Below are 23,694 nucleotides of genomic sequence, written 5' to 3'. Positions count from 1 at the left end.
GTTTTGTGTTGGCAAACCAGCCAATTTTTTTTTTTCTTCTTTTGGGCAGCTTGATTCAGTGATGGATCGGTGAGGCTCACTGTTCAATGAAAAAGAACACGTTGGAAAAATGAAAGATCGTTCCTTTGGGGAATTTTTTAATACTCAGTGATTATTCCATTGGCTACTGCCCATATTCAGTAGCTAGAGATTTTGGGGGGCTAGATCCCCTTAAGGTCCACCCCTGGAACTGCACCAATAGCAATAGTTTTCCTTTCAATTTTTTGGTTTGTTCATCTTACTCTCCAGCATTAAAAGATACACAGACACACAGACGCACACGCATACACACACACACACACACACACACAAACTCATGAGGGACGAAAGAAAATGCATAGGTGTGATTTTAATTGAGTTTACCATCTTTTTTTTTTTTTTTAAGAAAAAAAAACCCCCACCTGATTAAATTTAATTATTAATGCTGCTGTTTAAGCTATGGGAATACTGATGTCCTCTTAGCATAGAAAATGATGGAGGTCACGGCTGACCCCTCCCACCCCCCACCCCCCTACCCTCACCCCCGCGGACCACGGCGGCTCCTTCTGCCCAGGGCATGGATGCAACGCCAGATAACGAGAAATTAATATTCATGTTATGGACCTCGCGAATGAGTCGCCGCCTTATCGACCGCATGGGGTAGCCTACCGTTAATGTCAGCTCCGTTAATACCGCCATGGCTCTCTCCTATCGGCAGCGCGCCCTCTGGTAAGCGCGCGAGCGCATTTGTTTTGATCGCGCCTCCCCCCAAAAATAAACTGACAGACGCGGAGCTGTTTAGCAAGAAGACAGCTTTCGGCGGGGGCTACAGATGAGCCCGGGAGAGAAGGCGAGAGGAAATCTGTCCCGATAAATGTCAGGACGGATGATGTTGACTGTGATACCTGCCTCCGAGAGTCTCTCTGTCACAGACCCTTCCCAGCACCCCCCTCTGCCCTGAGGTTAAGCCACCGCTGTACAATTATAGATGCACACGCGGGCCGCACTGGCACATTCACACTTTAATTGCGCTCTGCGGAAAAAGAGTACATTTGGTACATTTTAATTGTCCGGAATTACGAAGAGCGCACTCGCCAGCACTAGATAGGCTTTTGTAAACGCTCATTACAAAAAACCACAAAAAGACATATGGTGTGGTGTGTGTGTATAGGAATTACTGAATATTTAAGTAGTGCTTATAAAAGAGCTATGTACTACCTCTAAAGGAGTTTTAAATACACAGGGATTGTCTTTGATCAGAAGAAATTACCTTTTTTTTTTGGATCAGCCTTACCTTTTTTATTCTCTGAAGTGTAGATTCCTTGTTATGAAAGACAATTTGAAGAAAGTATTACTAAAATACCTTTGGAGTCCACCAAGGATAGCAGCACAGCATGTTGAATTCTAAATTAGCCTACAGTACAGCTAGCTGGCCATGAAGCCATGTTGGATAATGACATGGTTTTATTATTGCATAATGTGCAACAGGCAGCATTTTAATAGGACAGCATTTTCTTCCTTTTGTTATGAGCGTACCTAAGAGCACCATGGTCCAGCGTATGTGCGGCGATCAGGTTTTTACTGTCATAACTCGCTGGCAATGACAATGCAATTTTAGTATAAGGCATGAAGTCTATGAAGTGTCAACTTACATCCATCCTGTGACCCTGCTTTTCCTGGGCAGCGTCACAGGGGGAGTGGGGGGTGGGGGGGCTGGAGCCTATCCCAGCATGCATTGGGAGAGAAGCAGGAATACATCCTGGACAGGCCGCCAATCTATCACAGGGCACACACACCATTCACTCACACACACATATCTATGGGTAATTTAGAGTCTCCAATTAGCCCACCTGCATGTCTTTGGACTGTGGGAGGAAATCGGAGTACCTGGAGGAAACCCATGTGGACACAGGGGGTCAACTTAAATGTGATCTCTAATTTTAAATATAAGATCATACTGAGTGTGCAGATTTAGTTTATTTTGCTATATATCTCTCCATATATGCAACAAATATGATATCCCCCAAAAGCACTGGTTTTATTGCACTTTTATTTGGAGGAAATAATCCACTGGGGAGGCATCATCCCCGTTAGTCTGAGCGTTTACATAGGCAGTGCCTTTGATCAGAAGATTCCACCCACCTAATTACCTTTTTAATTCTCTGAAGTTCAGATTCCGTGTTACACCTTAGGAATTTCAAACACACGCTGCACCCAAAAGATCAAAGGGAGTGTAACTCTTTAATTGCAGCTATCGGAGAAATATGTTAAAATGACATGTTTAATTCATCACAGGTTATTTAACTGAATCTGGTAATAATTTTATTAATTTATTTTTTTAATCTCAAAAATATACTTTTTTTTAAAGTTAACAAGGGAGTGAAATGTGCAGAGGTAAAGAAGACCAATGGGAACAGGGACAGAAATTGTGTTTAATTTAAAAATTAAAGAGGAAGAAATGACATGGTAATTACTATTGACTTCCTCTCAGTGTATAACCCCGCACGGGCCGAATCAAGATTCTTAAATAAACCTAAAATGATTTGCTTTTCTCCATTAGTACCCTGGGGATCCACGGGTTCCGTGAAATAGAAATGGCTTCATAAGGGAGGAGGGCGGGTGGGAGGGGGGTGGGCGGGGGAGGGTGGGAGGGAGATTAAACATACTGTAGAGTCAGCGTAATTCCTCTGCAACGAACCACCACTGACCAGCCAAAACCATCTGGTCAGCCAAAACCATACATTGTTCTGGATCAGACTTGTCGTACAATTCTGGCTGTTTGGGTTTGAACTGGTGACAGTTTTGGTCGAATGGGTGATTTGAACTTGAACACCGTGAATAGTAAAAAACAGCGGACGTCTTCAGGCCAGTTTCCTGAGCTCACACTCTGCAGTTCCCTGTTTTCTGATCTTTTTAAGACCCTGACAGGGATGGATGCCGTTTAGAAAACCAATCAAACAAAACAGTGATACCAAAGCAATCGTCTGAATCTGCACGATCTGTCAACGCAGTTTATCTAATCAATCGGTTGATTTAAATGTATGTAGGCTGACAGATTAAAAAGGTCCATTGTATAAGCCACACTGACATTCTATGTAAATTAAAATAAGACTTACTGATACTACATTGCTGTGATAAAATGCCTTAAATACTGACTCTTGTCATGCTGGGATGTATTAGATATGCATAAGCCAGTTTGGTAAAGTCGCTATACCAAGTGTGAGAAATTAGATTGATGACTATTAGACATCATCTATTTTGCTAACTGGGGGGGGGGAAACATTGTTTTGTTTTTTGGAAAATAGAACCAAACGGATGCATAGCCAGAAAATCTTCCAGGTATTGTTTGGAGGGCTAGGTTTTTCTCCTCCCTAAATAAGGTCCACGTAAGAGTGGCTACCTGTAGCACTAAACCACCAAAGCGAAGCGTTGCCAAAGTGCGCTAGAAATTATGTTCGGATTATTAGTCAGATAGGCCTACGTTGTGATGCCATTTAACATTTTTAAATTTGAGTATGTTTTGTCCGCAAATCAACTGCTGCTCAAGTAATTGTTTTCGTGTTCAAGAACTGCCATTCGCTCTTGATCAAAATGCAAAAACCGCATTTGAAATGTGGAGTTCGACCTCCACTGTTGTTGTGGCGTTCCCACGGAAACCTTGAGATAAGGTGTGAATAGTTTTTCTGGCATGTTTCTACGCTGCCTCGAGATGAGATACACACAAAGAACACCGCGAGACTCTAAAAAGCGCGTGCTTTTTTCCCCCATGTCAGTTCAAGGTCGCGTCGCCTTGATAAATGTATGAATGACTCATACGCTGTCGTTGAGAATGCAGATAACATTAATGACCCCCGCACGGATGTACTGCATTCCAGGCGTGCAGCGTTTCATGTGTGCCGTCTGCATGCAGATCTATTCAGTGACAATTTGACTCATTAGACTATCAAAAGACGCACTTTGTTATGCACAAAATGAGCTCGTGCACTGCGAAGCCTTCTACTATTTAATATAATTAATGCAGATAATTTGCAACCGAACATGCAATTACAATTCACATTGTGCATTTGTGATTTCTAAGATAATTCTGCAAAGTAGAATTTTATTTTTGCACTGTCTTAAGTAGCCTACTGTCCATGAAAGTATGCGAAGTAACACAGTCACGTGCGAACAACTTGTTGGACCAACAACAATGTCCAGAGCACGGAGACCAGCTGCTGCCGATGCTACCGTTATGCTGCAAGCTTGCCGTTGATTTTGGCCACAATAGTCAAGTTGCGTTGAACAGCTCTTTGCTACCATCTGCTGGTGAATAAGTGCTAATGGTGACGATTCAATGAAACTTCATCATAAGCAAAATATCGCGTGTAGTATTTAAAACGAATAATAATAATAATAATAATAATAATCATCATCATCATCACCATCATCATCATCATAACAGTAAGCATATTCAATGTGCTCATTAAATAACTAGAATGCTTGTTTGATTTGACACTGTCACCGTGACATTGCGCCGCGATGTTGTCATGTGGATATAATGTGAACTCATGGTTTTAAAACACTGGGACTGACTATGGTCGGCTTGTGTATTATCCAATGATCGCTGGAGTTCTTCGCTGCCCCAGCCAATGGAGAGTAAGTATACAAGGGGGTCTTCTCAAGAGTGCGAACTAGCTACATTTGACATGAGGAGGGACCTGGGTTTGTAGTAGCCAGTCAGAAGTACTTTCTGAAAACATAAAGCCACAATGAATATGCTCTTTTGAAGTGCATATTTACTGTATGTGACATTAATGTAAATGCGATTTTTTGAACCCACGTACTTACACCATGTTCAGGTCAACGAGAACCATTTTAAAGAAACTTAGACATTTGAGGTGAGTGTTAGAATCTTGCTAGTTAACGTTAGCTTGCTGTCTGAGGTTGTGTGATTCAAGTGAACCAATATTAGTCTTCGTGTTTATTTTACGTCGCGTCAGGTGTCATTGCAGGACCACGTGAGCCTAAACTGGACTGATGTGTTGTATATCAAATGTGCTCTGATAAATCTAGTTTTCATGATGAATTAAATGTAAGATGACTCTAGATGCAGCGCTCATCTAGCTAGCCAGCTAGCTAACTTCGATAATGAAGTTGTCCTTTTTTGAATATTATGAATTACATACCAGTATGTAATGTGATTTTATATTGAGGTTATTGATGCGAGGGTCCCGTACCAATCACTCCTGCAAGTAGTAATTGATCTTTTTGAAATTCAGTTTTCAAGGACGAAAGCCGTGGAGGTATAGCAGTCATAACGCTACCTCTGCGAGAGAGCGCGCACTCGGCTACGAAGTCGGACAGCAAATCCATGGCTTCACGGTTAAAGAGGTTTGTATGAATAATTGTCTAGAACCACTACGACGCTTTACTCGTAAAGCATGTCTGCTTATTTTTGCAGCATAATAAGTATCCACCCCGTGCACGTACAGTGTGTCCACTCCGTATGGTCAAGTGCGACTGCATATAATTGATCAGACCTTAAATTTTGGATACGGACCTGCGCGGCAGCGCATTGTAGTGTAATTGTACCATCAACCAGAAGTGCAGTTATGAACTTCAGGCTTGATGAAGCCTAAAATGAGCCGAGCTAACGGGCTCAGTTGGTGACTCCCAGTGGTGGACAATCCAGGTTTAGACAGTAGAAGTATTTTGTTGCAATCCCCAGTATTTTGTTCCAATCTCTGGATTTGCTAACTGGCACAGTTCCTCAGTCAGGAGGTAGAACTTATTAGGTGAAATCAGCTGACTGAGTTGATGGGTGGAAGAAACACACGGCAGGACTTTTACTTTCTGACCCCTGCACTTTCCACCTCTAGACTCACTAATTTGAACCAGTAATTTCCTTGCTTCAGAATGCAAAATAATTTGATTGGTATAATGGAAGTTCATGATTGACAGCTGACTGCAGCTCCACCCGTTAGGGTGTTGATGACGCCTCACTGTCCCGCTGGTAAAAGCGCGGGTTGGGGACGCGTGTCCTTCCCTCTCACCTTTCCGCAGGTGACACCGGTGCCGGATTTATGCCTCACCGCTGTCAAGCTGACCCACGACAGCACCGGTGCGCAGTACCTGCACGTGGCGCGCGATGATTCCAACAACCTCTTCAGGTAAGACTCCGATTGGCTATTCACCAGACATGTGACTTTAATGTAAAAGTACATTTCTGCAGCCAAGTGATTGTGTCGTGTTCAGGACCAATCATCGTGTTAATGAAAGCGATATCTGAGGCGAAGGGTGAGCTTTATCAGACTTGTTGACATTATCTGTCTGTGGCGGCTCATTGTCCGGCTCGTTGGAGTCGTACAGTGCGATGAGGTGGGGAGTTACCATGGTGACCGCCTCTTCCTGTGTGATGCTATGACAGCGGTGGCCAGTCCAGGTCCTGGAGAGCCGCAGGGTCTGCTGGTTTGTGTTGTTACTGTGCCCTGAATTGATTCATTGAAGCGGTCAGTTACACAGTTTGCTCACCTCACCTGGTTTATTTGGTTTGAGCGGTTGCCGTGAAAACAAAAACCAGCAGACCCTGCGGCCCCCCCCTGGGACCAGGGCTGGCCACCCCTGTGCTTTCAGCGCTGATACGCTGCTCTGAGAAACTTCTAATGACGTCGCCGACCTGTCCCTTAGCCCGGGACGTCCTGTAATCCAGGCCAAAAAGGTCACCCCTCTGTTCCCCTTCTCTTCGCAGCGTCCAGTTTCGGACGACCCCGATGGACAGCACGGGGGTCCCCCACATACTGGAGCACACCGTGCTCTGCGGCTCGCAGAAATACCCCTGCAGGGACCCCTTCTTCAAAATGCTCAACCGCTCGCTGTCCACCTTCATGAACGCCTTCACTGGTACGGTCTCTCTCTCTGTCTCTCTCTCTCTCTGTCTCTCTCTCTCTGTCTCTCTCTCTGTCTCTCTCTCTCTGTCTCTCTCTCTCGCTCTCTCTCTCTCTGTCTCTCTCTCTGTCTCTCTCTCTCTGTCTCTCTCTCTCGGTCTCTCTCTCTCTGTCTCTCTCTCTCAGTCTCTCTTGCTCTCGCTCGCTCTCTGTCTCTCTCATGCTCTCTCTCTCTTTCTCTCGGTCTCTGTCTCACTCTTTCTGTCTCTTTGCTTCTCTCGCTCTCGCTCTCTCCTTTTCTGTCTCGCTCTCTTGCTCTCTATCTCTGTCTTGCTGTCTCTCTTTCTGCCTCTCTCTCTCACTCTCTGTCTCTCACGTTCTCTGTGTGTCTCGCTAATGCATTGTCATGATTTGCTGTTACAATTTAGGCAGGAGCTTTTAGCCAAAGAGGCTTTCAAAAGTGCAAGTTCCTCCATCACTACTGCATTTTTTAAACGAAATGGAAAACATTGCGGTGCAGTCTAAAAAGGAGAGTTTTTATACATTTGCAGAAGGGAATATATGTGATTGATCTTCATGATTGGTCGGGGCAGGCTGTTCCCCTATTGGTGGACGAGGCAGGGAAGAGGCGGGGCTTGTGAGGGCTGTTACTGCACATCCGTTATGAGTCCTTTTCTTTTTTTCCACAGCCAGTGACTACACCATGTATCCATTTTCCACCCAGAACAGTAAAGATTTCCAGAACCTTCTGTCTGTCTATCTGGATGCCGTGTTTTTCCCATGCCTTCGAGAGCTGGATTTTTGGTAAGTGCGCCCAATGGGTGGAATCAGCAGCACGAAACATACAGCCGGATTGGTCATGTGTTACCTTTATTTACCTTGTACTTTGCACAGTTAACACATGTTCCTTTAGCTTCATAAGATATTGCATATCTGCTAGATCAGTGTCATTTTTTAAATTAAATTATTTACCTTGTACTTTGCACAGTTAACACATGTTCCTTTAGCTTCATAAGATATTGCATATCTGCTAGGTCAGTGTCATTTTTTTTTAATTAATTTTTTTTGTTCACAGGCAAGAAGGCTGGAGGCTAGAAAATGAGAACCCTACAGACCCAAGCACCCCACTTGTCTTCAAAGGAGTCGTCTTCAATGAAATGAAGGGTGCATTCGTAAGTCTGTCTTGTCCTTCATTTCCTTCATTGAGTTCAGGAGCCATGTTTTGAGAACGCTTTCACCCTCCTCTCTAACTCAAATCTAAATTTTGTCAGTCTTGTTTTGCAAAAGTGATTACATCAAACTGGGATGAAAAGCACAAATCGTTAGTGTTGCTCAAGATGGTAAGGTAGAGCTGGGAATCCCTTTTCCTGGACGGATAGCTCTCTCTCTCTTCCTGTAGAGCTAGCTCGTCCTGATTTTTGTCTCCACGGCTCAGGAAGTTAGCTGTCTGTGGACGCCAGTGCTAGTTCACTCATCATGGATTAGGTCACGGCAGAGTAGAGGAACACTTTGTAATATGCAATCTTCAGCTGTCATTGACTAGCTTGAAAGCTGCTAAAATGACAGGCTGTGTGAGTTATTGAATGAAGTAAATAGCCGAGTAGAAGTACCCAGAATGCAGTACTCCTGGAGCGGGGTACCCCCTGACTGTTTCCCTCAGGGTGGGGGCAGTGTTTCCGCCTCACAGGTAACACTGCAGAGCTTCAGCAGGTAAAATGGCCGCTGCTTTTGTGACCGGCGCGTTGGCGTCTTCCTGTGTTTTTCCCCCTCAGTCGGACAGCGAGCGCTTGTACGCACAGCAGCTGCAGAACAAGCTGTACCCGGACCACACGTACGCGGTGGTGTCGGGTGGAGAACCGCTGGCCATCCCCGACCTCTCCTGGGAACAGCTGAAACAGTTCCACGCCACCCACTATCACCCCAGCAACGCACGGTACACCCCCACCTACTATCACCCCAGCAACGCACGGTACACCCCCACCTACTATCACCCCAGCAACGCACGGTACACCCCCACCCACTATCACCCCAGCAACGCACGGTCCAACCCCACCTACTATCACCCCAGCAACGCACGGTACACCCCCACCCACTATCACCCCAGCAACGCACGGTACACCCCCACCTACTATCACCCCAGCAACGCACGGTACACCCCCACCTACTATCACCCCAGCAACGCACGGTACACCCCCACCTACTATCACCCCAGCAACGCACGGTACACCCCCACCCACTATCACCCCAGCAACGCACGGTACACCCCCACCTACTATCACCCCAGCAACGCACGGTACACCCCCACCTACTATCACCCCAGCAACGCACGGTACACCCCCACCTACTATCACCCCAGCAACGCACGGTACACCCCCACCTACTATCACCCCAGCAATGCACGGTACAACCCCACCTACTATCACCCCAGCAACGCACGGTACAGCCCCACCTACTATCATCCCAGCAACGCACGGTACAACCCCACCTACTATCATCCCAGCAACGCACGGTACAACCCCACCTACTATCACCCCAGCAACGCATGGTACAGCCCCCACCTACTATCACCCCAGCAATGCACGGTACAACCCCACCTACTATCACCCCAGCAACGCACGGTACACCCCCACCTACTATCACCCCAGCAACGCACGGTACACCCCCACCCACTATCACCCCAGCAACGCACGGTACACCCCCACCCACTATCACCCCAGCAACGCACGGTACACCCCCACCTACTATCACCCCAGCAACGCACGGTACACCCCTTCCCACTATCACCCCAGCAACGCACGGTACAACCCCACCTACTATCACCCCAGCAACGCACGGTACACCCCCTCCCACTATCACCCCAGCAACGCACGGTACACCCCCACCTACTATCACCCCAGCAACGCACGGTACACCCCCACCTACTATCACCCCAGCAACGCACGGTACAACCCCACCTACTATCATCCCAGCAACGCACGGTACAACCCCACCTACTATCACCCCAGCAACGCACGGTACACCCCCACCTACTATCACCCCAGCAACGCACGGTACACCCCCACCCACTATCACCCCAGCAACGCACGGTACACCCCCACCCACTATCACCCCAGCAACGCACGGTACACCCCCACCTACTATCACCCCAGCAACGCACGGTACACCCCTTCCCACTATCACCCCAGCAACGCACGGTACAACCCCACCTACTATCACCCCAGCAACGCACGGTACACCCCCTCCCACTATCACCCCAGCAACGCACGGTACACCCCCACCTACTATCACCCCAGCAACGCACGGTACACCCCCACCTACTATCACCCCAGCAACGCACGGTACACCCCCACCTACTATCACCCCAGCAACGCACGGTACACCCCCACCTACTATCACCCCAGCAACGCACGGTACACCCCCTCCCACTATCACCCCAGCAACGCACGGTACACCCCCACCTACTATCACCCCAGCAACGCACGGTACACCCCCACCTACTATCACCCCAGCAACGCACGGTACACCCCCACCTACTATCACCCCAGCAACGCACGGTACACCCCCTCCCACTATCACCCCAGCAACACACGGTACACCCCCACCTACTATCACCCCAGCAACGCACGGTACACCCCCACCTGCTATCACCCCAGCAACGCATGGTACACCCCCACCTACTATCACCCCAGCAACACACGGTATACCCCCACCTACTATCACCCCAGCAACGCACGGTACACCCCCACCTACTATCACCCCAGCAACGCACGGTACAGCCCCCACAATAACCCACTATCACCCCAGCAAACCACCCCCCATTATCTAAAATATATTGCCAAGATCAGATATCGCAACACCTCACAATATATGAGCAAAAGTACTTATTTCAGCTAATGTGAGATATTAATGATAATAACGTGTGTGTGCATGCGTGCGTGCGTGTGTGTGTGTGTGTCTTGTTTGCTCAGGTTTTTCACGTATGGAGATCTGCCCCTGGAACGGCACCTGAAGCAGATCCAGGAGGAGGCGCTGTCCAAGTTTGAGCGCATCGAACCCGACACCTCTGTCCCGTCTCAAACGCTCTGGGACAGACCTGTGAGTGTCCCCCTGTCCCGTTTCTAACGCACTGGGACAGACCTGTGAGTGTCCCCCTGTCCCCCTGTCCCGTCTCAAAAGCTCTGGGACAGACCCCTATTCCTTCAGGACAGTCCTGCAGAGTGCTGCTCTCTCACACCATCGCTGACCTGATCTGACAGTTTAGCCTCCTTTATTCATAAATATTGATGCCATTGCACAGAAAGCACACAGTCTTTAAAGCTTTTAAACTGTAATAATTAGCATGACACTGAAAGCTGGGAATGTAACGTAGAGACGCTCTTTGGTGCTGTGTGGCTTTGGTTAGTACTGCACGAGCTCCCATCAGCTTCCCTTTGAGTTGGTGGAAGGGCCCGTTAGTTTCGAGCAGTGCAGTGATCCAGTCTTTGAGCTGTGCTACTGAAGGCAGGGCTTTAGGGTTGTTTAGGTTGTCGTTTGTGTCCCTGCAGAAAGAGGATCATGTGACCTGTGGCCCAGACGCGCTCGCCCCAGACCCCGCCAAGCAGAACACGCTGTGTGTCAGCTACGTTCTGGGAGAGTGAGTCACCTAACCCTGAACCTGTCTGTGTGAACCCCACCAAACCCCTAACGCGTCTGTCTGAACCCCCAAACCCCAAACCTGTCTGTCTGAACCCCCAAACCCCTCTGTCTGAACCCCCAAACTCGTCAGTCTGAACTCCAAAGCCCTAACCCCTCTGTCTGAACCCCAAACCTGTCTGTATGAACCCCCGAACCCATCTATCTGAACCCCCAAACTTGTCTATCTTAACTCCAAACCCATCTGTCTGAACCGCAGAACCCATTTGTCTGAAATGTGAGAGATGTTGCTTGTGATTGCTCAGCATTACAGATATGTTTGATTGATGCTGCATGTGATTGGTCAGCATTACAGACACATAAGAGATGTCGCTTGTGATTGGTCAGCATTACAGACTCGTTTGAGAGACATTGCTTGTGATTGGTCAGCATTACAGACACGTTTGAGAGATGTTGCTTGTGATTGGTCAGCATCACAGACACGTTTGAGGCCTTCACTCTGAGCCTGCTGTCCAGCCTGATGGTCTCCGGCCCGAACTCGCCCTTCTACAAGGCCCTGATCGAACCCAAGTTTGGATCCGACTTCTCCTCCGTCGTAGGGTACGTGGGAAACACCTTTCATCTGTGATAAGTAGATCACATGCAAAATTTAAACTTTTATCACACCTTGGTCAAATGCTTCATGTAAAAAAAATTTCTACAGGTTACTGGCATTTTGTACTCTTTTTTTGTTATGTGTTTGTTGAAAGTGGTCTGGTATCTACGGGTTTGTTTTAAATGTAATGGGCGTATATGAAGCAGATGTGCTCTGTATATGGTGTGTGCTTGGAGACGATTCCTGTATAGCCCTTGGGGCCTGTGTCACAAAGCAGGATTACCGGGTTAGCTGGATAACTGCACCGAGTGAAACCTGGAACAGCTCCAGAATCTGGAATTTTGGGCTGAAGTAAAAAGAGCCATTCCAGGTTTTTACTCAGTGCAGTTATCCAGCTAACTCAGTAATCCAGGGCCCTGTTTCACAAAGCAGGATTACTGCATTAGCTGGATATCTGCACTGGGTAAAATCTGGAACATGGACATGAGTATCCTGCTCTGTGAAACACTGTGTGATGTGATCTGTGTCCTCTCCTCAGGTACGACGGCAGCACTAAAGAGGCCTCCTTCAGCATCGGCCTGCAGGGAATGGCCGAAGAGGACATCGAGAGCGTGAAGCAGATCATCAGCCAAACCATCGATGACATCATTGCGTGAGTACAACTGCAGTCGTTTATGGCTCAAAATTTCTAGAGGACTCAGAACTAGAAATATTTCTAACTCAGAAATAGGCTTCCCTCACTTACTGGCTCATATAGGCCATCGATTAACATTGCAAACTGTAGTGACGTTGTTTTACCACAAGAGGGCGACAAGGACCCGCTGGCGAACACCAGTGAGTAGGTGTGGATCCTGTGCTTTTGAAAGTCTGTTCCCGCATCCTCAGGTCTGAAGGTCGGATCAAACCGGATGGCTGCCGCTGGTGTTAGTTTGTACAGCTGTTGTTTTCAGTAGCGGCTAGCTGTCCCGCTGCACGTATGAAACACAGACAGTTTGATCTTATCCCCCCCCGCCCCCCCCCCCCCCCCCCCCGTCTCCTCGTTTAAAGCCACGGTTTCGAGGAGGAGCAGATCGAGGCCCTCCTCCACAAGCTGGAGATCCAGATGAAGCACCAGTCCACCAGCTTTGGCCTCACTCTAGCCTCGGTGAGTCCAGCGCCAACCGGCGCCGCATCTGTTCTCTCCTCACCTCTGAGCGCACTGCATGCTGGGTAGGGAACGGCACGTCCAGCGCGTAGCAGCGTGAGCCCGGCCAGGTGCAGCGGGTTGAGCGCGAGTCGTTAGCGTGCGGCTACGCTAGCCTGCTTTCAGCTCACACTGCGAGGGCTAAGCCTCAGGTGCACTGGTTACAGTACATCACTTCCTGTGTGTTATGGTTAGTACAGTACATCACTTCCTGTGTGTTATGGTTACAGTAAAGTATGTTGCTTCCTGTGTGTTATGGTTACAGTACATCACTTCCTGTGCGTTATGGTTACAGTACAGTACATCACTTCCTGTGCGTTATGGTTACAGTACAGTACATCACTTCCTGTGTGTTATGGTTAGTACAGTACATCACTTCCTGTGCATTATGGTTACAGTACATCACTTCCTGTGCGTTACGGTTACAGTACAGTACATCACTTCCTGTGCGTTATGGTTACAGTACATCACTTCCTGTGCGTTATGGTTACAGTACAGTACATCACTTCCTGTGCGTTATGGTTACAGTACAGTACATCACTTCCTGTGCATTATGGTTACAGTACATCACTTCCTGTGCGTTACGGTTACAGTACAGTACATCACTTCCTGTGCGTCATGGTTACAGTACATCGCTTCCTGTTGGAATCACGACGGCGACCCGGTGGAGCTGATGAAGATCAGCGACAGCGTGGCCCGGTTCAGGCGCTGTCTGCAGGACGACCCGCTCTACCTGCAGGACAAAGTCAGGAAGTACTTCAAGGTGAGAGGAGAGGGGCGGGGCAGCTTCCAGTGCACCTGCAGGGACCGCTGTGCCCTGCTTTCAGTGCTGTCCCAGTCACTTTGTTCTCTTTTTAAGTGTTAATTAAGCCACACGAGATACATCTGTGTATATGCTTTTACACACGTACGGGTATGAAAATAGCACACTGTCCTTTTGCAGTACAGCATGTCATTTCTAAACACAGGAGCTGGTGGTGTGGCCTGCTGTGTCTGTTCTGTAAGGGTTATGATACCCTTCACATTCACTTATTATTGGCCGCCCACTAAACCAAAACACTGTCGATTGGCTGTGCTTAAATGGAAGTCTACATATTGCTTATGTAGGCAACAGGTTCTCCAAACGACCAATCACAAATCCCTCTGTGATGGACAGTACGTCTATGAACTTTGTTGCTTTCAGGAATAAAAAAATAAAAAAAAAAGAATTTCAGCGGAATAAAATACGCTTAATGTCGCAGCATCTTCATGTTCTTTGTGTTATGGATTGTGATTTTTTAAATCCTAACTTTCAATAAGTAAATGAATGAGACTGGGACCTCTGCTCCTTCCTGATGCAGGAGAACACCCACAGGCTGACGCTGTCCATGAGCCCTGACGAGGGTTTCTACGACAAGCAGGCCCGCGCCGAGCGGGAGAAACTGCAGCAGAAGATCCGGGACCTGTCCGACAGCGACAGGAAAGACATCTACGAGAAGGGTGCGTCTTTTCGGGGCACTGTTCAGTCATAACCAAATACGGTTCACTTTTGTACTTTGTCATATTTCGTAGTTTAGTATAGTTTTTGAATAAAGGATTGCCCAAAGTAAATGTATTTTTAAATATACATTGTGGAACCTATCATAAACATAATTTCCATTATAAATTTCCTGAGACTTTTTGGAGTCGGCAAAACTAAAAGTCTGTTTAGGCTAGACTCGGCTAAGCTAACTGCTATGCCTAGTGTTGTTTGGTGTATTGTATGCTTGTGGCTAGGCTAAGCTAACGGCTATGCCTGGTGTTGTTTGGTGTACTGCATGCTTGTGGTTAGGCTAAGCTAACGGCTATGCCTGGTGTTGTTTGGTGTACTGTATGCTTGTGGCTACACAAAGCTAACGGCTATCTCTGGTGTTGTTTGGTGTACTGTATGCTTGTGGCTAGGCTAAGCTAACAGCTATCCCTGGTGTTTGGTGGGTGGCTAGGCTAGGCTAAGCTAACAGCTATCCCTGGTGTTTGGTGGGTGGCTAGGCTAGGCTAAGCTAACAGCTATCCCTGGTGTTTGGTGGGTGGCTAGGCTAGGCTAAGTTAACAGCTATCCCTGGTGTTTGGTGGGTGGCTAGGCTAGGCTAAGCTAACAGCTATCCCTGGTGTTTGGTGGGTGGCTAGGCTAGGCTAAGCTAACAGCTATCCCTGGTGTTTGGTGTGTGGGTGTGGCTAGGCTAAGCTAACGGCTATCCCTGGTGTTTGATGTATTGTATGTGAGTGGCTAGGCTAAGCTAACAGCTATCCCTGGTGTTGTTTGGTGTACTGTATGTGAGTGGCTAGGCTAAGCTAACAGCTATCCCTGGTGTTTGATGTACTGTATGTGAGTGGCTAGGCTAAGCTAACGGCTATCCCTGGTGTTTGATGTACTGTATGTGAGTGGCTAGGCTAAGCTAACAGCTATCCCTGGTGTTTGATGTACTGTATGTGAGTGGCTAGGCTAAGCTAACAGCTATCCCTGGTGTTGTTCCGTTCAGGTTTACAGCTGCTGTCGGTGCAGAGCTCGCCTCAGGACGCGTCCTGTCTCCCCGCGCTCAAAGTGTCCGACATCGAGCCCGCGGTCGCCGCCACGCCCGTGGAGATGGGCACCGCAGGTGCGTGCGTTGCCCTGGAAACGAGGGCGAAATAAAGCCAATAACGCTAAAAACAGCCTGCCGCGCTTTAGGCCCTTCAGACCACGGGCAGCCGTGTCACTCAGCAAGATCACACAGCCAATCAGCGCTCCCAGAACAAAGGCTTTTTACTTCCTCATTGCAAAATGTCATTTATCTTTTCCTAACGTTTCAGTTTTTTTTTTTTTTTTTTTTTTTTAAAACCACACATGCTAACCGCTACGCATTACTCAATTAGGTAAAATGAATGAACGCCTGTTGAAAAGCTCTCTAACGTTTTCTGTCAGTTTCTTCGGTGTCATTCAGCACGTAATCGCTTCTGCACCACAGTTGGGACAGTTGGGTAATCAAAGGAAATATTAGCAAAAATGTCACAAGTGTTTGTACAGTCATTTTAACGGATATCTCTGAAACGGCTATTGCTATCGTGCGCTAGCCCACACAATGCTTTTAAAACGTGTCGTTCTCCAGGCTAGCTGAAATGAATGAGGGATTATGTGGATTCAGGCAGGCGCCGTTGTAAGCGTCTAACATTCTCTATGTGTCACGTAAAGGTCAGGCACGTTTGACTGACTGTTGACAGGTCTACGGTCCCTAATCACCTCCCGTGTATTTCCCCCGTCTGTCCTGCAGGGGGAGTGCCAGTGCAGTACTGCGAGCAGCCCACCAACGGGATGGTGTATTTCCGAGCGATGTGCAGCCTCAATACCCTGCCGGAGGACCTGAAGGAATACGTCCCCCTCTTCTGCAACGTCATTACCAAGTGGGTGTAGCAGAGTAACAGAGCAGGGAGGGACTGGAGGAGTGGTGTTCACTCCTGGCCCTGGCTGATGAGATAAAGCAGTTAGATACACGGTTGGCAGTTTACATGGGCCTGAATTAGAGGAGGAGGATTTTAAGGTGAAAACTGAAAGCAGCAAGTCCTAGTTGGCAAGATGTGGGGGGGGGGGGGTGCATGCGTGTGTTAGTGTGTATGTGTAAAGAGGGGTTAGCAGTGTTAACGTGTGTGTGTCTGTTGATGTGTGTGTGTCGGTGTTAATGTGTGTGTGTGTGTGTGTGTGTGTGGATGTGTATTAACGTGTGTGTGTGTGTGTGTGTTAATGTGTGTTTGTGTGTGTGTTAATGTGTGTTTGTGTGTGTGTGTGTTAACGTGTGTGTGTGTGTGTGTCTGTTGATGTGTGTGTGTCGGTGTTAATGTGTGTGTGTGTGTGTGTGGATGTGTATTAACGTGTGTGTGTGTGTGTGTGTGTTAATGTGTGTTTGTGTGTGTGTGTATTAACGTGTGTGTGTGTGTGTGTGTGCTGCAGGCTGGGCTGTGCAGAGCTGGATTACAGGCAGCAGTCTCAGCAGATTGAGCTGAAGACGGGGGGAATGTCCGTCAGCCCACAGGTCACCCCCGACACTGCTCACCTGGACACGTACGAGCAGGTAAAACACTCACATGCACGCACACACACACACACTGCTAACCCCCTCTATACAAGTATACACACACACACACAAGCACACGCGCCTGGTCACGTATGAGCAGGTAAAACACTCACATGCACGCACACACACACACACTGCTAACCCCCTCTATACAAGTATACACACACACACACAAGCACACGCGCCTGGTCACGTATGAGCAGGTAAAACACTCACATGCACGCACACACACACACACTTCTAACCCCTTTATACAAGAACACACACACACACAGATAAACATTTGTTTATAACTGTGTGTTCTATGATTATTGCCTGTAGGGGGTCCTCCTCACCTCTTCCTGTTTGGAGAGGAACCTGCCGGATATGTTTCACTTGTGGAGTGACATATTCAACAGGTGAGCCCAGCGCGTTCATTCCTCTCTGTGATTTCACTCACGTGGGTTAGCCGTAGTGAGTTAGCCAGCTGTCCCTCACGGGGGGGTTGGGTGTGTTCCTCACTCTCAGGCATGCTTATGTCCTATTCTGTCTGAGCACATTCAGAGCTGGGGGAGTGTAGCATTATGGATAGCGAGCTGGGAGAGTGTTGCATTATGGGTAGGGAGCTGGGGGAGTGTTGCATTGTGGGTAGGGAGCTGGGGGAGTGTTGCATTGTGAGTAGGGAGTTGGGAGAGTGTTGCATTATGGGTAGGGAGCTGCCTCACGCTTGCTTCCTGTCCTCCTCAGTCCTCACTTCGACGATCAGGAGCGCCTGCGCGTTCTGGTGATGATGGCCGCTCAGGAGCTGTCCAATGGGATCTCTTACTCGGGTCACATGTACGCCATGAGCAGCGCCGGCCGCACGCTCACGCCTAGCGGGGACCTGCAGGAGACGTTCGGCGGGATGGACCAGGTGAGCCGGACCGCGGCCTCGTCCCAGACCCCGCCACCGCACAGCGTCGCAGAGCCGTGCTGATCCAGGATCAGTTTGGCCTTTTTACTCTTATAGACAAGGTTAGCATGTGTACATGGGGACCGCTGGTCTGGGATCAGTTTGGCCTTTTTACTCTTATAGACAAGGTTAGCATGTGTACATGGGGACCGCTGGTCTGGGATCAGTTTTGCCTTTTCACTCTTATAGACGAGGTTAGCATGCGTACATGGGGACCGCTGATCCAGGATCAGTTTGGCCTTTTTACTCTTATAGACAAGGTTAGCATGTGTACATGGGGACCGCTGGTCTGGGATCAGTTTGGCCTTTTTACTCTTATAGACGAGGTTAGCATGTGTACATGGGGACCGCTGGTCTGGGATCAGTTTGGCCTTTTTACTCTTATAGACAAGGTTAGCATGTGTACATGGGGACCGCTGGTCTGGGATCCGTTTGGTGTTTTTACTTATATAGACGAGGTTAGCATAAGACAAGGCTACGAGATGCTTTATGAATAAGGCCACTATGAGATGCTTTATGAGTAAGGCCACTGTGAGGTGTTTTATGAACAAGGCCACTATGCAGTATTTTATAAATAAGGCCACTGGGATGCTTTATGAATAGTGTGACTATGGGATGCTTTATGAATAAGGCCTCTGGTATATTTGCTTACAGATAAAGTTTAATGGCTCGTAGTTTAGAGAAATGTCTTATGTCTCAGAGTGTGGAAATATCTTTATGAAAAAATGTGTTAGCAGTTACATTACATTAGATTCATCCTAAAAAAGAATGTACGTATGTACAATCAGATATGTTCACAACCACAGACCAGAGTAATTACCAGTGAGTTAATAAAAGTTACCACTAACTGTCCTGCTGTGGTTTTTCTTTCCTGTTTCCAGGTGAAGTTCATGAAGAGGATAGCAGAGATGTCAGACTTGTCGTCAGTGCTGAGGAAGTTGCCCAGGATTAAGAGATACCTCTTCAGCAGGGAGAACATGAGGTGTGTGTGTGTGTGTGTGATTGACAGCTGAGTGGGTGATCTCACCACCTGGTCATGTGATCAGAAGCTCAGAGGTGTGAGTGTGATAATATCCCTGCTCGGCTTGGAGCTGATAATCATGGTTTGATTACTCTGGTCTTAGCGCCACAGGATCAGCTGCTTTTCAGCACTTCGTTGATCGATTAAAACGGCTGCTCACATAGTCAACTGGCTTCGCATGGCGCGTTGAGTCTGAAGGGGGTTCTGGGTTGTGGAGCTCAAAGTTGAGGACAGGTATTATCTTTACCTGCTGCACAGGTGTGCAGTGTGTGAAGGACGGCTCTAGCTCTGTCTTTACCTGCTGCACAGGTGTGCAGTGTGTGAAGGACGGCTCTAGCTCTGTCTTTACCTGCTGCACAGGTGTGCAGTGTGTGAAGGACGGCTCTAGCTCTGTCTTTACCTGCTGCACAGGTGTGTAATGTGTGAAGGACGGCTCTAGCTCTGTCTTTACCTGCTGCACAGGTGTGCAGTGTGTGAAGGACGGCTCTAGCTGTCTTTACCTGCTGCACAGGTGTGCAGTGTGTGAAGGACGGCTCTAGCTCTGTCTTTACCTGCTGCACAGGTGTGTAATGTGTGAAGGACGGCTCTAGCTCTGTCTTTACCTGCTGCACAGGTGTGCAGTGTGTGAAGGACGGCTCTAGCTCTGTCTTTACCTGCTGCACAGGTGTGCAGTGTGTGAAGGACGGCTCTAGCTCTGTCTTTACCTGCTGCACAGGTGTGCAGTTAACGCTACGCCTCAGAAGATGTCGGACGCCTCCTCAGAGGTGGAGAAGTTCATAAACAACGTTTCCATCAGGAAGAGGGAGAGGAAACCAGTCCGGCCCCACATCGAGGAGGTAGAGCCAAAATAATAATAATAATAATAATAATCACTCTATCATTGGCTTCCTAGATTTTATGTGTTTTAATGTGTGTGAGTGTTCGAAGCGTGTGTTTGAAACGATGTTTCCAATCTTTGCTCTGACAGAAGCCGCTGGACCCGTCTGGGAGTGCAGGCAGCCGGAAGCTGGTTTCTGTGAGTGCTGTGGGCCCTACAGCCCTGTTTAGTGTTAGCGTTAGCAACGGGAGCAACATCACCACTGGCCGATAACACTAAACCAGCCAAACTTCTGCTGCTCACACTGAACATTATCCTTTCTGAGGAAGTTCTCTCTCTCTCTCTCTCTCTCTCTCTCTCTACCTCCATCCCTCTCTCTCTTTCTCTCTCTCCTCTCCCTCCCTCCCTCTCTCCCCCCTCCCCCTCTCTCCCTCCCTCTCTCCTCTCTCTCTCTGTCCTCACACTCTCTCTCTCTCTCCCTCCCTCTCCCTCTCTCTCCCTCCCTCCCCCTCCCTCTCTCTCTCTCTCTCCCCCCCTCTCTCCCTCCCTCTCTCCTCTCTCCCTCCCTCTCTCTCTCTCTGTAGGAGCCCCACTTTAAGCCGTGTCAGCTGAAGAGTTATTTCCAGCTGCCGTTTCCGGTGAACTTTGTGAGCGAGTGCGTGCGCACCGTCCCCTTCTCTGACCCGGACTACGCCAGGTACGCCCCCTGCACCCCTGACCCCCCCTGCACCCCTGCACCCCCACACCCCTGACCCCCCCTGCACCCCCCACACCCCTGACCCCCCCTGCACCCCCCCCCCGCACCCCCCCCCACACCCCTGGACCCCCCCTGCACCCCCCCACACCCCTGACCCCCCCTGCACCCCCCCCGCACCCCCCCACACCCCTGACCCCCCCTGCACCCCCCCCCCCGCACCCCCCCACACCCCTGACCCCCCCTGCACCCTACACCCCCCCACACCCCTGACCCCCCCTGCACCCCCCACACCCCTGACCCCCCCTGCACCCCCCCCCCCCCGCACCCCCCCCACACCCCTGACCCCCCCTGCACCCCCCCCCCCGCACCCCCCCACACCCCTGACCCCCCCTGCACCCCCCACACCCCTGACCCCCCTGCACCCCCCACACCCCTGACCCCCCCTGCACCCCCCACACCCCTGACCCCCCCTGCACCCCCCCCCCCGCACCCCCCCACACCCCTGACCCCCCCCACACCCCCGCCACGTATTCCGCAGCCATGCGCTCTTTACGCACCTCTACCCGATGCTGGTACCCAGCATGCTTTGCTGCGAGGCCGTTAACGTGCCTCTCTGTGATGCTGGTACCCAGCATGCTTTGCTGCCGTGCACACTAACACTCATCTTCTCCCCTGATTGGCAGCCTGTGCGTGCTCGGGCGCATGATGACCGCCAAGTTCCTGCACGGCGAGATCAGGGAGAAGGGCGGAGCCTATGGGGGCGGGGCCAGGATGGGGCGTGGCGGACTGTTCTCATTCTACTCCTACAGGTATGGGCTGGTGTTCAGGTATATGCTGGAGTTCAGGTCTGTGCTAATCTTCAAGTATGTGCTGGTGTTCAGGTATGTGCTCGTGTTCAGGTTTGTGCTAATGTTCAGGTACATGCTGATGTTCTGCACATTAGTTGTGTTTTATAACATGGAGGTACATAAGTTGAAGTCTTACCATCTCACTTAAAAAATGCTGAACAGTACTGAACTGCTGAATGTGGACCCAGCCAGTCCAGCTAAAGAGATGAGTGGTCTATTGGAGATTTTGATTGCAGTTTAAGCAGAAAAGAACAGTAGTTGGTGTAGTCGTGTATGTAGAACAGAGAGAGATGTGCTCGTGGAGCTAACCAGCGCCCCCTGCTGGCGTGTGACGCGCAGAGACCCCAACGCGGTGCAGACGCTGTCGGCGTTTCGGGCGGGGGTGGAGTGGGCCCGGGCGGGGTCCTTCGCTCCGCAGGACGTGGACGAGGCCAAGCTCAGCGTCTTCTCCGCCGTGGACGCACCGGTGGCCCCCTCCGATAAAGGTGAGTTCCCCCCCCCCGATAAAGGTGAGCGCCCCCCCCCCACCCCGTTCTGATAAAGGTGAGCCCCCCTCCCCCCCCCCCGATAAAGGTGAGCGCCCCAATCCCCGCTTCGCCCCCTCCGGCCTTCCCGATGGCAGTGCAGTACAAAGCACCGAATGAACGAGGGAACTACGTGTGTAAATGAGGTCAACAGCAGCTGACTGGTGCAGAGCGTCCGTCTAAATTGTTCAGAATTTTCTGTTAGTTGTTGCACATTGTCCCCTGATCCTCTGTGTGCGGCGTGTTTGCAGGAATGGACCTGTTCCTGAACGGCATCTCGGACGAACAGAGACAGGAACACAGGGAGCGGCTGTTCGCCGTCACCGACAAGAGCCTGACGGATGTGGCCAGCAGGTAGAGAACATGCGCCAGATACGCCCCCTACTGTCAGTGTGGGGTACTGTTCTAGGGATGTACAATACTGAAATCTCACCAGGGTCATAGGTCATCTGTGGCATCCATTTTAATTTTACTCAATAACAAGTAGCCATCGCTGATTGTAACATGTATGTTGCATATGTGTCTGGATGTGGATATCTCCATGTTGTCCTGTAAGGTGGGGGCACTGCAGGTGCCAGAGGTGTTTCTGGTTTTGGTTTCAGTACAACCCGATCACTCAGTTTGATGGATTATTAGGGGCCTGAGCCTATACATTCAGTCTGAGCGCCTCCGTCATCCTCCTTCCCCTGCTGTAGAGCATTAGCCTAGCGACCTCTCACTGCTAGGTCAGTGGTGTTAACGTAGCAGTGAGAGGTCGCTAGGCTAACGTCTTTCACAGTTTCCGCGCGCAGTGATGCATTTCCATGCGTTTCTGTGCCGACAGGTACCTGGGCATGGGACAGAGAACGCGCGGAGTGGCCATTCTGGGTCCCGAAAATGAAACGATTAAGAAGGACCCTTCCTGGGTGGTGAAGTAATCGAATCATATCTGGTGCGGTGAAAAACAAAAAGGGGTCCCGCGTCTGTTCTCCTGTCACTTAAAACGCTGGGCTACTGCATTCTGGGAACTAAAGAGGTGGCACTTCAAAATCCGGCGTATGTCAGAGAGCAGAAAATAACGCGACTGACTGGTTAGTGACAGATTGATACTCCATCTGAAGTGTCCCTGAACACTTGACGAGAAAAAACAAAATGTCCCCCTTTCAGTAACCAGCCAAACTTCGGGTTCATACCCACAACTCGGTTCTTTCATCGTAGCGATCCTCCATAGAGCGCCTCCACTCCCATTGTACCTATCAGGAGTGTGGAACTGCGTGGTTCATTGGCCGAAGCACTTCAGTCTAACATTAAATGTTATTTATCGTCTCCTGGCTCGTTTTTGTACGCATCACCTGTATCAAATACATTATTCATAAATACATAAATTGCTGTGGAATATAATTACTGTATCCGGTCACCTTATTTGATATGGAAATTATGCTCTACTGTTCTTTGTTTTTGGAACAACAGATGAAAGGGTTTGAAGTTATTTCCACATGAGAAACCGCACAAAATGATGAAA

The 23,694-nt window shown here is 49.3% G+C and overlaps 1 protein-coding gene across 4 annotated transcripts; it reads left to right on the top strand.

Moving 5' to 3' along the window:
• The first annotated feature begins 4,688 nt into the window (after positions 1-4,688).
• On the top strand, positions 4,689-23,573 carry pitrm1 (pitrilysin metallopeptidase 1). Of its 4 annotated transcripts, XM_035429012.1 has the most exons (27): positions 4,689-4,895; positions 5,277-5,388; positions 6,061-6,167; positions 6,746-6,897; positions 7,571-7,685; positions 7,957-8,053; positions 8,654-8,814; positions 10,850-10,976; positions 11,426-11,514; positions 11,985-12,113; positions 12,647-12,760; positions 13,156-13,252; positions 13,920-14,054; positions 14,632-14,770; positions 15,790-15,906; positions 16,558-16,687; positions 17,232-17,352; positions 17,677-17,753; positions 18,082-18,247; positions 19,168-19,268; positions 20,023-20,143; positions 20,275-20,322; positions 20,709-20,821; positions 21,505-21,630; positions 22,009-22,154; positions 22,445-22,547; positions 23,017-23,573. In XM_035429012.1, exons 1-27 carry the CDS (start codon positions 4,849-4,851, stop codon positions 23,108-23,110), a joined length of 3,084 nt encoding a protein of 1,027 aa, XP_035284903.1. In that variant the 5' UTR covers positions 4,689-4,848; the 3' UTR covers positions 23,111-23,573. The 4 variants fall into 4 exon arrangements, with proteins under 4 accessions (XP_035284903.1, XP_035284905.1, XP_035284906.1 ...); XM_035429014.1 differs by lacking the exons at positions 4,689-4,895; positions 5,277-5,388; positions 6,061-6,167; ... (2 more) ...; positions 7,957-8,053; positions 8,654-8,814 and adding an exon at positions 10,309-10,327; XM_035429015.1 differs by lacking the exons at positions 4,689-4,895; positions 5,277-5,388; positions 6,061-6,167; ... (2 more) ...; positions 7,957-8,053; positions 8,654-8,814 and adding an exon at positions 10,503-10,507.
• Positions 23,574-23,694: the final 121 nt, after the last annotated feature.

This window comes from Anguilla anguilla, chromosome 8 (genome assembly GCF_013347855.1).
Source record: "Anguilla anguilla isolate fAngAng1 chromosome 8, fAngAng1.pri, whole genome shotgun sequence".
Lineage (NCBI taxonomy): Eukaryota > Metazoa > Chordata > Actinopteri > Anguilliformes > Anguillidae > Anguilla > Anguilla anguilla.
This window is presented reverse-complemented; position numbering and strand designations above follow the sequence as displayed.